General features: G+C 35.6%; 1 protein-coding gene across 2 annotated transcripts in view; it reads left to right on the forward strand.

The window, feature by feature from the left end:
- The window catches only part of LOC126826918 (solute carrier family 26 member 6), a 58,373-nt gene that overhangs the window by 11,787 nt on the left and 32,285 nt on the right, over positions 1–14,301 (forward strand). For both annotated transcript variants that reach the window (XM_050556063.2, XM_050556062.2), the window contains exon 2: positions 10,174–10,402. In XM_050556063.2, the coding sequence (XP_050412020.2) occupies positions 10,282–10,402 (121 nt within the window). In that variant the 5' untranslated portion in view covers positions 10,174–10,281. The remainder of the gene's footprint in view (positions 1–10,173; positions 10,403–14,301) is intronic.

Raw genomic sequence — 14,301 nt, forward strand, 5'->3', positions numbered from 1 at the left:
AGAAAAGAATGCATTGGTCATACACCGGATGTGGCGACCGGTTTTAACGTCGGTCCGCTCTCCATATCTGACAAACGACCCATGGTACTACATTTTGCGACAGTACATTTGTCTTTAATACTGGAGTATGAGTACCTCATCAGACAGTATTGTTATACATCATCAAATGTCTAGTGTAGTACACTAATAGATTTAAACTTAACAATGATTATCTATTAGAATGTATATAATTAGACAAAAGACTGTGCTAATGACAGAGATGATTACATATATTCATTAATCGTTAACAGATCAGACTATTCTTGTCCACAGACGTCAGCGCATGAATACAACGTTAAATAATTCCAAATTAGGATGGTTGATTGGCCGTGAAATCTAATGTCTGCCATTTATTCGTGAGAAATTGTCGTGAGTGTGAAAATAAGTAGGGTTTCCTTTTTTTCTGGATTTCCGGTTCCCTCCTACTGCTAAAGACTATTGAACTAACGTAAATATATCGTACTAGCGGTTGTGTGGGCTTTACACTGGTGTAGCACCATGGGCCTTCTGTCAGACGTGGAGAGCGGACGTTGTCAAACCCATCGCCACATCCTACGTATGACCCATGCATCTTTTCTTACTACATATCTTAGTAGCCTTGTAATCGTCTAGAATTTGTCTCTGGTTGTCTTTGCTCCCCCCCTTCACGTTGTGTATTTACTTGTTTCTGTTTTCTTAAGACGTTTCTCTTCTCAGTAGTTAAAACAATACAACAGTTCGTTTTACATTTTATATATCATATAGCTGCTTACATATGGTACAATGCAAAATAGAATAAAGTCATTCTCAAACACTAGCCAGACTCGCTGGGCGAGTCTGCTGATAGAAACTTTTCCCTTCCAGAATCTGTCTGTTGTCTGCGAATTCTCACAAGTATGATTGTTTTGTAGTTTTGGATTTTGGACCCTCAATTATCTAATTGGTTAAATATGATGTAATAAGTATAGAGATTGGTCAATTTAGGTTAATGACGTCGAAACCCACCCTTATATGGAAAATTGAAATATACCGAAGAAACTTCCCACAAGATATATGTTATCAACCTAGAATTGAATGTTTAGCACATTATGACTCTTTTTTTATATAACAATATGTCATTCATTCACTAAGTTGATTTAAGTACATACTACATATATGTGAATCTAATAACTTGCCAAAATATTAATTACATGTAATACAATATAATGCCATCATTAATTTCAAGAGCAAAAATTCTACAAAAAGTGTTACACTGGTCGAGCTCAGAGCTCAGAATCGGGAATAGTAGAACTCGTAAATCGGAACTGGCAGTGCAACGCCATCAGGCCTATGCTACTCCTCGACTCGAGCTGCTATTATACCTTAAACTCCAGCTTCGGGGGCAGCCCTCGTGTACCCACTCCCCTCCAAAAAAAAAGAAAGAAAAAGAAAAAACAAACACGAGAACTCTGTTAAGGACATTACACATTTCATTTCTGTTTTACCACCACAATCTTGCCATTTGTGGTCATGATGGTGTCGTGTATGCTTACTCTTCCGGCATGCTTGGTCAGTGTATTAGAAAGTGGTTAGCTGCACAAAGAAATATGGACGAGGTGGGGGTTGTGTTGACCAGACGTTAATCCCAATTCCATTCCTTGCTTGTTACACCCACCTGTTTAAATATTGATTGTAACTAGGGTTGTTTTGATTAGTGGATGTGATTTATAGTTCTTGTAGTGCTATTGTCTATAATCAAAGAATCATTTACTATTTTTATATCCTAAGTGTTGCTCATTACAGTTTTTAACATTAATGTTTTAAAGGTAGTAAAGTTGGGTACGTTTAAGCACATCGATTTGCACTTCTCCTAAGATCATTTTCTATAATGAAAGAGTCATTTTCACCATATACCACGCAATCCTGTGTTTACTGGCTGATATAAATATTTTAACGGGGACTTTACTTTGTGTTCAATAAAGCACACAATAAAGAGTTTTGTTGATCATTGACGGAAGGAACCAGTAACAGGAAGTAGATTATAAAAACATTGCACTGTGTTTGAGAACCGTGTTTCCCCACCTAGGGTTCAAAGTGATCAGTAGGGTGTAAGCAGGGAGAAAAATATTGAGTCGTTTTGACGTCGTCAAAACCGCTTATCCGGATACGCAACCCTCTTAAGATTTCGATTCAATTTTTTCTCTGGTTGACCTGATAATCTATTGCCGTGCCTTTAGAGGTCTGTACCTAATAACGAAAGGTAAATTTCACCTACATGTTATTTTTATAAAATAAAAGTCTGGTTTTATCCAGACACCGTATAATACTGCTTATCACACCGATCTCCGTTTTCAGATGAAGACTGACGAGTATAAGTTTTTGAAAACGTATCACGTGTATTGAATTAGCCCCTCGGCCCAAAGCTAGGGGATTTTAAAGGCTATTAACACAAAATTTTGCAGTTTTATTCCCCAAAACATAATCGAGATTGGCCCTTTAAATATGACTCCAGACGTAGGCCGGTCACATGGAAGATGAAAATGTAATTATCATTTTTAATAAAATTGTTCGCATCGCCCCCCTTGGCACGTCATTATATAAACATAAAATATGTCTATTTCATGTTTCGATGAGATTTAATTGGCCGTTTAGATATTTCTTTTGCAATTTTTATACATGCAACTGAGTGCCAATTACATAAAATTGCATGAGATATATTAAATATAATATCGTTTATTATATAAAAAAAATGAACAGTATATTTGTAATTATCAAGCTTAAAAGACCTAAAATACAATTATTAAGTAAGAACCGCTTTGATCTTGGCTGTTTTTCATTTTTTACATCTCTTTGTTGGAAATATTGTGTGAACATATGAAACTGCAAAAAAGAATGTAACAAAAGTTTTTAATGCAATAGAAAAACAGGTGTTGATAACAATGCTATAAGCTTTGCTAGCGTTGGTAAATTTGAAATGCTTTTGGGCTGGAGGTGGATGGCGAATGTTTAACGCGTGCGCGCTGTATTATAAGGTCTGTTATTGAGTCAACTGGCCTGGGTTCGATTCCTCGGTTGTACGTGACAAGGAGTAGGGTCGCCTGTCCAACGAAGTGCTGAAATAAAATTGAACCATATGTTAGTCCCGAAATGACCTAGTCTGTGTCAAGTGGGCGTTAAACCCCATTTCTCTCCCTCTCTATTAATGCAACGAATGTCATTTCTAGTCGTCTTTGCCTTGTGTTTTTTTTCTCTACATAATCGCTTGAAAGTGTCACCAAATATGTCCTCGAGGGGCATCAATCACAAACAAGGAGGGCCGCGGGCTATTTTCCGTACATCATACCAAGGTGGTAAACTCTCGGTCGTTGCATCAGGAACTTGCATCCTTTGCGGAGCGACAATTTCGTGTACTTTGATGAGGGCGGTGGGGGGGGGGGGGCGTAATTCGAAAACATACATCATTATAGACAGCGTAAGTTGGGTATGCGAAGAATGTGTGGTGAATTACGGTGTTAAAAATAAATAAGTGGAGCTTACTGGGTTAGACGCTGGCTCGCTAACCAGGAGCTCTCGTGTTCGCTCGCCTTGTTGGCCGAGAAGGTTCATCTGGATTTTCCTGCCTGGTTGGTTACCAATTGTCACTGGTGCAGAACAGAAGGTGCGAAAATCCGAGGACCGAAAAGAACCCTTTACAGTCGGAATTCGAAATAAGAGTAGTTCGTAGTGCTGCTGTCATTGATAAAATACTCTGATGGCAAACTGTATTACCCAAGTAGGTGCAGATAAGAAGGACGTTAAACCCCATTTCATTTCAAAACAAACGTTATTTGGTTCATTACTGCATAAATGAATGCACCCCCCCCCCCCCCCGGGATGACTAATATTTGGGGTGATTTAGTCAAAGATTAAGTACAAGTCAACGTTCCAGAATATCACATTTTATAGTATTCTCGAACAATGATTAACTCAATGATTCGGCCAATCAAATCTTAGTTTAAAATTTAGTCAGCTTTCCAGAATATGACTGGTAAGAAAATCAGAGATTAAATCTATGATTAGCACTAATCTACTTTCGAAAATATGGGCCAAAGAGCTTCTATCACTAAAAGAAATAACATATCATATAAACCCAATTCATTACTTTTTTTGACCTGAACCAAAAAGGTTTCGTCACTTTAAGCTTTAGTTGGTGCCAGAAAGCACCTGGAAAAGTACATAAAGTTGCAATTTTATAATTTTTAAGTTATATTTTTAAAATGTATTAAAATAAAGCCTTAAAATAGATGGTATCTATAAACAGTCCTACCTTGTTAAAGAATAATCCAATTTATCCTATAATTCGCTATTGCCAGTTGAGAAATTGGCAAAAATATCATTTTCAACTTCAAATTCAAACGTTTGAAGATAGCTATTCCATGGGAGGGATATAAAAACAAGGGAGGTAATGGTGTTATTATTTCCGTGGTCAAGGATTTATAAGTGGGAGAATGATACCTATGATCGTATAATAGTGAGTTGACAACCTATTGAGCAAAAGACATAGAAATAATTATATTTTGACTTTCTTAGAAAATATGAAATTCTCGCTTTAATCAATATTTCGGGGGGGGGGGTCCTAACCTCTCCTCTCTACTAGGTTCCAATCTCCTCACATTTTAATCGATTGCGCATTCCCAACCTTGAAAAAACAAACTATCGATTAAATATGTACAAGTATGAATTATATAAATTACCGTAGTTGTTGTGTTTGTGTGGTGGTAATATCGACAATCACAGCTGTTCTCTAGAATATATCATTTACAGTTGTTACATACAAAACAGTAGACTATCATTTATTAAAATAGTTATAATATATACGCAGGTCTATTGTACGGTAATTTCTTATTAAAACAATTTATTGATATTGGTGTTATAATGTATTGAAATGTATACCGGCCTTCTGTCAGTGTAGCCCTAACCGATTTATCAGATACATAAATGCATGGGTACAATATTTAAATGTGAACCAATGATATAACTCCCACCGAAAAAGAAATAAATAAGTTAAAATATTTCTTTCGTCCTTAAATATGTCTAATGATGTCCTAACTGGATACAGAAAGACTAATTGCTCTGTTTTTACGAAAATATTAGATACACTTGAAAAAATGGAAATCCGACACTTAGCAACAGCGAAAACAGATTACCGCATAGCAACGGAATATTCTGGTTAGGCTTTGCAAAAATGTTTTATAAGCCCTAAATACAAAAAATAGGTGGATTTGTTCAATTGCATCATATGGTAGACAGTATTATATTATTTATTTTTAAAATACACATATAATATTCTTATATGCCAGCTTGTAATTTACTTTTTGGATAGACATGTGATATGTAGCCTAAGGAGCAGATGATTTGCCCACGCGGGGTTTTATATTAATTACAAAACGTATAGTATACTACCCTTATATACATGTACATGTAGGTCACCAGTATGTAAATATATCGCATAATAACTTATAATACATATTTATATTACATAAAGCTTATTTTAAATTTATAGTTAAAATAGTTAGTATGGGGATATTGATCCACTTACAAAAACTAATTTTTTGTCTAAGATATGCCAGAATTCTGTTTCGCGTACATACGTGAGAACACTGCTTGCCAGGCAACGAAACAACGCCCACCAGCAGCTAACTCGTCCAAACAGACCAGATTATAACTAAAGCCCCCATCCTGCACAGTAGGATTAGATCATAATTTAAGTATCTAAGATACTACTAAAATTTCGTAACAATGGTGAATAACACCGGAAGTTGCCGAAAATCGTTGAAAATCACGAGGCTTCTTCCTTTGAATGAGTTAAGGACATACAGTTCCAGAAAAATCGGATTAGATAATAATTGAGGTCGCTAATGTGCCAACACGATTTCGCAACAAAGGGGAATAGCTCTAAATTATATCGAAATTTAATATAGCGTTTCCAATTATTAGGATAGACAACCAATATAAATTGTGCATAAACAACCCGTTAAATTTCAGAGGGATAGGGTCATAATTGAAGCCCATAAGACGATTTCATAAATCTGGAAGTTATCGTCGAAAATCGTGGAACATCAAAAGGCGTCTTAATTATCTATTTAAAAACATGTTGATTATTATAACTTATATTGTGCTAACAGGAAATGTGGACGCAAGCAAACGGCCGGCCGATCTGACATTATATATTAAAACGTGGACTTGGAAAAATAATTGGTTGCTGCGGGCTTCATTTAAAATTTAGTCATGCGTGCAGATGTTCAATTAAATGAAAGTATATATTTTGTGTGCAATCATGTTTATATAAAAGGTATTAGTAACACCCACATGGCTGTATATTTAATAGTATATATTATATGCTGGGATATACACGTATGTATTCTTTCTGTCAGAATTGTTTAATAGTTAAAGCTCTGAGAATACCGTTTTCAAGTGAGACTATTGTTTTCAAGTGAGACTATTGTTTTCAAGTGAGACTATTGTTTTCATGAAAGAATACTGTTTTCATGTAAGAATACTGTTTTCGTGTAAGACTACCGTTTTTATGAAAGAATACTGTCTTCATGTAAGAATACTGTTTACATGTGAGAATACAGTTTTCGTGTAAGAATACTGTTTTCGTAAAAGAATAATGTTGTCATGTAAGAATACTGAGAATGGTGTTGTATTTTTACAAAAGAAAATGATGAATTCATGTGTTATTTTTCAAAAGCGAACCGTGTTCTTATATGAGAATATTTGAGCATAGTGTTGTTCCAATTTTTATACGGGAATAGTGCTTTTATAAACTTAACAACAGGGGTTTTATGTAAGGACTGTGGTTTCAGTTCAGAATGGTTTGGGTATGTTGTTTTATTTGAGGACAGTGGTTTTATTTGGGGACATTGCTTGTATTAGACAATGTGGTTTTATTTGAGGACAGTGGTTTTATTTGAGGACAGTGAAGAACAGGGTTTTATTAGATGACAGTGTTTTATTTAAGAACAGTGTTTTTATTTAAAAACAGTGTTTTTATTTAAGAACAGTGCTTTTATTAAATGGCATTGCTTTTATTTAAGAACAGTGCTTTTATTTAAGAACAGTGCTTTTATTTAAGAACAGTGCTTTTATTAGATGACGGAGCTTTTGTTTAGAACAGTGCTTTTATTTAAGAACAATGTTTTTATTAGTTGACGGTGCTTTTATTAAAGAACAATGCTTTTATTTAAGAATATTGCTTTTATTTAAGAATATTGCCTTTATTTAAGAACAATGCTTTTGTTTGGTCGTTTTCCTTCAAATAAACAGAAGGTTCACAAAATTATAAATTCAAATCTCAAGAATAGACGGTTTAAAACTGTATTATTGGCCTATTAGTTTGAAATATATTTTATATTCCCAAGAATGATTTAGCTGTTTTCTTGCTGTGGAAACAGATAGGGTAATGTAACAAAAATTTGTCAGTATTGTCTGTTAGCAAAAACTGGATTTTTAAAGACAAATGGTATCAGGTGTTCTAGAAGTATTAAGTACATCCATAAGAATAGCTAAATGTATATTTCGAGAGCAGTGATTACGAGTAAAGAACATACCGTAGTTATTAATTACTGTTCATATTACCTAATATTTAGCCCTGAGCTTGAGTGAAAATACAAACATTGCAATCAAAATAAGTAGGATTTAGTTCAAAGTATAATGAGTAATATAAATGTTTTCATTGCATTTTATATAGATTTTGTCTCTATTTTATATAGATTTTGTCTCTATTTAATATGAATGCATTCAATTCATCTCAGCGAACTGCTCTCCGGCACTTTACATAAGTACAACTAATATAAAATTACAACAATCACAACATATTAATCCATAAAAAAGACATAAACAAAAAAACAGAGAACATTATTTAGTACACGTGATAAAAGTCTGGCACAAACACAGCTAGAACCGTATTCAATCAGTTGTATATTTGATTTAAAAAGTTCGGTTTTGAGATACTTTTTAAAACCATTAATAGCATTTGCGCTTTTGTTTTCGTTTGATATTGAATTCTATAACTTACTTCGGAGCACTGACTACGAAAGATCTATTTCCGGAGTTGGTTTATAAAAAAGGGTTTAGATAGGAGGTAGTCTGGTTGTACTCGAAGGGTTCTGCAAGGTTTATTGGTGTTGAGAAGGTCTCTAAGGTATTGAGGTGAAGATTCGTCATTTAGAGCAGAATACGTAACAGACAGTAGTTTGAAATCGATACGTTGACGGACTGGAAGCAAATGGAGATCTTTCAGAATTGGTGTCACATGTTCATTTGGTTTATTTTTATTTTCTGGTAGATTGTACAAAAGTGAATTACAGTAGTTGAGTCTTGATGTAACCATAGTTTTTATCAGCATTTTAGTCGTGCCGCAATCAATGAGAGATCTAATTTTTTCAATATTATAAATCTGAAAATTAATACTTTTACACATGTCCAGATTACAGTCAAAATAAACACCAAGATTTCTTTACAGAATCTGTTGGTGTAATAGAGATATTGCCAATTTGATAGTTTTCTGTTTTAGATTTTAGTAGTTGCTGCCTTTTGCCGACTTTCATTACTTCTGTTTTGTCATCGTTAAGTTTTAATAAATTTGAGACCATCCATTTACGAATGTCTGATAAACAGGCCTCAAGTTTGCATATCTCAGATGGTTCAGAAAAAGGCTCAAAAGCTACAGATGGTAGAGATGGTAGTTAAGACCCTGTTAACGAATGACATTTCCTGAAGATGTTTATTTAGTAAATAATAAAGGACCGAGAACGGAACCCTGTGGCACGCCATGCTTTAAAACCGTTGAGTTTGATGGGGTACCTTTGATAACAACTGTCTGTGGACGGTTTTCGAGGTATGACTGGAACCATGTAAGGTCTAATGCACTTACACCACGTACGTAACTAACGTACGAAAATTAAATGGTAGCTGGCTTTTTTTTTCACTTCTCTGCAGGTAGGGTGAGTCTGTCGTTCAGATTGCTTACACCACAGTTGTTGAGCAATCTTTTAAAAAGATTTCGGTGGTCTATCGTTTCAAACGCAGCGCTTAGATAAAGCAGGACTAGTACTGATGTTTGTTTCTTATCCATTTCGTTTAGTAGGTCATTTTGAACACGTAATAAGGCGGTTTCAGTGCTGTGTTGTTTTCTATATGCAGATTGGAATACTTCGTTGAAGTTATTATTATGCAAATATCTTTTAAATTCGGGTATAAAGCATTATTAACTATTATATACCCCTCCCCCATTTCCGCGGCCCACGCCGCCATTCGCCCCCCATTAAACTTTCGGTTCCCTATTTTCCTTTTCCTACTTTTTGTATTTTCATTTTTCCATTTTTTCCATTGCATTAACCTATTTTCCATTTCATTTCCTTTTTCCATTAGATTTCTATTTCCATTAGATTTCCTATTTCTGTTAGATTCCTATTTTCATTAAATTCCTATTTCCATTAAATTCCTATTTCTATTTCATTTCTTACTGCTATTAGATTTCCTATTTCTATTAGATTTCTTCTTTTCCTTTGTATTTACTTTTTTCCATTGGGAACAGTGGGAGGTTAAACCCCGTTTCATGTCATTCCATTTTTCCATTAGATTTCCTATTTCCGTTAGATTCATTTTTTCATTAAATACCTATTTCTGTTTCATTTCTTTTTGTCATTAGATTTCCTAATTCTATTAGATTTCTATTTCCGTTAGATTTTCAATTTCCTATTTCCGTTAGATTCCTATTTCCATTAAATTCCTATTTCTCTTTCATTTCTTATTGCTATTAGATTTTCAATTTCTATTAGATATTTCCGTTGGATTTCCTATTTCCCTTTTATTTCTTTTTTTCCTTTAGGGACAATGGGAAGTTAAACCCCATTTCGTTTCATTTCCTTTTTTTTCATTAGATTTCCTATTTTCATTAGATTCCTATTTCCGTTGCATTTCCTACTTAGATTACATTTCCTATTTCCTTTCCACTTCCTTTTGTTCATTGCCTTTTTCGTCTACTACCTTTTCTCATTTGCATTTTCTCCTTTTCATTACATTGCCTTTATTCAGATCATATTCTCCATTAATTTCTTCTCTTCTCGTATTTCTCATTTCATTTCTTTTTTTTTATTTCCAATGTAAACAATCTCATTCCTTCATTTTCAGGACATTATCCTAGCTCTGCTGTCACATGAACATACTAAACTTAATTAGTAATGTCTTAAAGCGTGGATGTCTAGGTGAAGAATACGGGTTATAGTGTTGACAAAGATAATGTACAGACGGGGTGATGATTATGATGAAGTCGAAGATGATAGTGATGATGATGTAGGGATAGGAATTAGGATGAATGGATCCTGTAGAAGATATACACCAATACCACAAGATGAGGAAGGTAGGAATATATATTAAACTTTTTTTATTGGTTTATAAGGAAATTATCATTCTTGATAATGATCAGAATTTAAGGACAATATTGATGACATCATCGCATTTGGGTGATAATTAATCCTTTGCTAACTACAACATTGTGACAGTTGCGCCTCTGAAAGGAATATCACTCCAAAAATTCCGTTCAGAATTTTACAAAGATATGTTTAATTGAAAATTTGTTAAAATTCACGGCTTTCGCTGAATCTTTTATATTGGCCGCTTTGTAATCCAACTGAATCCAAACCAAGTTTCCGAAAAATGCAGAGGACACATTAAGTGTATATAAACCCCCAAAATTGCAAAATATGTGTTAGAAATGTGTCAATTAGAAGGACAAATGGCCCTTTCTTGTGATTTTTTGGTAGTAGCTAGGGCGGGGGTGCAAAATTTTACGTCATCACGATTGGCCGTACAAGAAATATGCCCACTACCGCTAATACAAATTACTGGATCCGGGCTTCCCTATTATAGTAATAGTAATTTTGACATACCAACTGCAGCGACATATCGAGAAATATTCTATAATAAGTACTAACTGATAACAATAGGTATATTATTTCCAACTGTTGACAATATGGTGTATGTATTAAGGAAACAATAGGCCGACTATAGAAGACTTTATCGATTTTACAACACCTTTCGTCGAGATGAAATAGTTAATTCACGTATTATTATAGAAGAAAGAATTGGACGTTAGAAATTCTATAATAAGTACATGGGCCAACTTGTACTGTAGGATGAAAGGATGGTTGGTGTAATATGTCTTCTTGCTAACTGTCATCCGGGTCAAATAGAATGATGCTAGGTTTAACGTCTTACTTTTCTTCACCAATCAAGATAATCAAAACAGACATGCGCTATACAATGTGTTATAACGGCATTTCCGCCCCTCTTCATCGAATTTCAACTGCCAAGGGGTTCTTTTACGTGTAGACCAAATTGTAAATAGGCGGACCTCGGTTTTTTTTCCCACCTCGTTTTATCGTCCGACCCAAACGACTAGTTGCTTTTTCTTGCAGTGCACCAACGCCATACTCGCCGAGTCGCTTTGGCTCACCACAGCGTTTGTGCCCAAGAAGAAAGGTGGCAAAGAGCAATGGAGGGCGTGACGGCTTATAAGTCATAATTTACTATATCCATCTGCTTAAGATTTTATATCCGTAGTTTCTTACGTTCCGGGGATCACGTGGCTAAGTGGGTAAGACGCTGGCTCGCTAGCCTGGAGGTCGGGTGTTCGATTCCTGCATTGGTCGAGAAAGTTCATCCAGATTTTCCGGCGTGGTTCCCCCTTGTCAGTGATCCAGGACGGAGGGCCTGACAAGGACAGCTGTCTAGTCGTTCGGATGGGACGAAAAACCGAGGTCCCGTGTACACATTGGCGTGCAGGTAAAAGATCCCTTGACAGTTGGAATTCGATATAAGAGTAGGCCGTAGTGTCGCTGTCCGGGCAAAATTTCCCTCATAGCACACTGTATGGCGTATGCCCGTCTTCATTAGCCAAGTTCGGAGTAGAACAGTAGGACGTTAAACCCCATTTCATTTCATTTCGTACGTTCGGAAACACTGAAATGAAATTAAGACAACTAATGATTTCCGTTCACCGTACAGCCATTAAACTTTGATACGGGGATCTCACCTCACTAATCGATATAACCCATAGTCTACTATCTGGAATAACGAAACAACAGCAAAATCGAAGTCAAAGGATACAAAATCAACGGCAAGAATTGTTTCAAGACCACATATCACCAGTTTTATCCTCTCTTCATTGGCTTCATATCAATGATCAACGTAATTACTATGTTTAACATATCAAGCAGTTCAGAAAATAGCACTTGTCTACCTCCAGGAAGTTGTCCAGGAACATTTACCCTCTATATTAACCATACATCAAAAAATAACTTTCAGGTACGAGCATATATACATTCAGTGTGAAATAGCGCTATACAAATGTTCAAATTATTATTATAATTTTCACATTATTATGTAATTAGAACTTTTGGCTTTGAATCAAAGTGATCGAATCCCTTTCCATTTTTAATGAAATTTTATCGTAGGTTGTTCTTGCAATCACTTTAAATATAAACTATATCAAAGGCGCGTTTAGCCCCCTTCGCAATTCGGTAAAAGTTCGATTTCCATGGATGATACATTTATACGGGTTCGATTCCGGTGCTGGCCGAGAACCTTCCCAAGATTTTTCAACTTGGCTTCGTTTTTTCAGTGATACAAGGCGAAGGCCCTGGCAAGGAGCAGCGTCTCGTCTTTTGAGAGAGAGAGAGAGAGAGAGAGAGAGAGAGAGAGAGTTTAACGTCCACTTGACACAAACTAGGTCATTTCGGGACTAACATATGGTGAGGAAACCGGAGGACCCGGAGGAAACCCACGGGGTTGAACAGGCGACGCTACTCCTTGTCATGTATAACCAGGGAATCGAAACCACGCCAGTTGACTCAATGACAGATCTTGTAATGCAGCGGGCACGCGCTAACCTGACCATTCGCCCATCCACCCCACCGCCCCCGCCCACTGTTTCTGTGTTAACGTTGGTGTGTATGTAAAACAATCTTTGACATATGAAGGGTATAGGCGGAAACGCGGCTTTCCTGGTACAATTTCCCGTATATCACACAGCATGCCCGTCTTCATGAGCCCTTTTTGTGCAGATAATAAGGACGTTTACCACATCTAATTTCAGTTACGCAATAAGTTTTCAATTGGTTCAGCGGCCATTCGCGGGCATTGTTTCTTTCAACAATTAGGTTAGTCTAAGGATATTCAGAATGCGATATTATATAAATTAATTACAATTTCATTTTCTGGTCGAAAGTGATAAAGTCCCTTTAAAGGTATTCAACATCTAGAGAGATGAAATTACAATACGTATCTATTTACACTGCAAACTTTGTGGTAGTGTTTTGAACAATTGTCTGGAATATTTCCTGTTTTTGTGGTAAATATCTCATTTAAGAATACGTTTATCCACGGTATTGATTATTTGATTTTCACTTTCTGGAAGATCCAATATTTCTGACTAATAGGCAAACATAGACTTTCACGCCGTTTACAAATGATTAAAATCGTTCATTCCTGAACAAAGTTTTCTGCCATCTACAGCGCACACCGCTATTTGGATTATCTTAAAAATTCAACCATAAAAACATAACTCAGTTCTATCCATGAACATCGAATACAAGGTGCTATCTAACAATGGATCTAGCCCTTTCTATGAATATACTGGAAGTATCATGTAGTATTTTTGGTTGTTCTGACATTAAAAATTAAAGGGGCTCGTCGAATTGTGAGTCCCATATGGCATGAATCAGACAGTTATAATAAATTGTTATTTGCATGTGTTAATAGGCTATTTATCTTTCTGTACAGGTTGAACAAATATATAAACCTGTTATCTCCTGTATAGATGAAATGAAATGGGGTTAGCGTCCTATTGTTCTACACCGACTAGGCTAAAGAAGACGGGCATACAGTGTGCTCGTACGTAACTAACGTACGAAAATTAATTGGTGGCTAGCTTTTTTTTCGCACGTATACAGTGAATGGCCATTTTGCTCAGTAATCCCAGCCAGAATTCGGCTATTTTCTAAATTTGCGTTAAAGTTTAAAATATTTGTTTTAGAACTGAAACACATTAACTATTAGTCAATCCCAACGCTAAAAACATCAACAGAATTGATTGTGTATATCTGAAATAGACCCGACCGACGCACAAAATAGTGCAATATGGCGGCCTCTATGAACAACCCTCGTAGACGCTGTCATTGAAGACAACGTCAATTCTATGAGTTGTAGATGTTATTTTTGTGAAAAATCATTGGAAGAAGAGAGAACATGTTGGGACTG

The sequence above is a fragment of the Patella vulgata genome, chromosome 7 (assembly GCF_932274485.2).
Source record: "Patella vulgata chromosome 7, xgPatVulg1.2, whole genome shotgun sequence".
NCBI classification, from domain to species: domain Eukaryota; kingdom Metazoa; phylum Mollusca; class Gastropoda; family Patellidae; genus Patella; species Patella vulgata.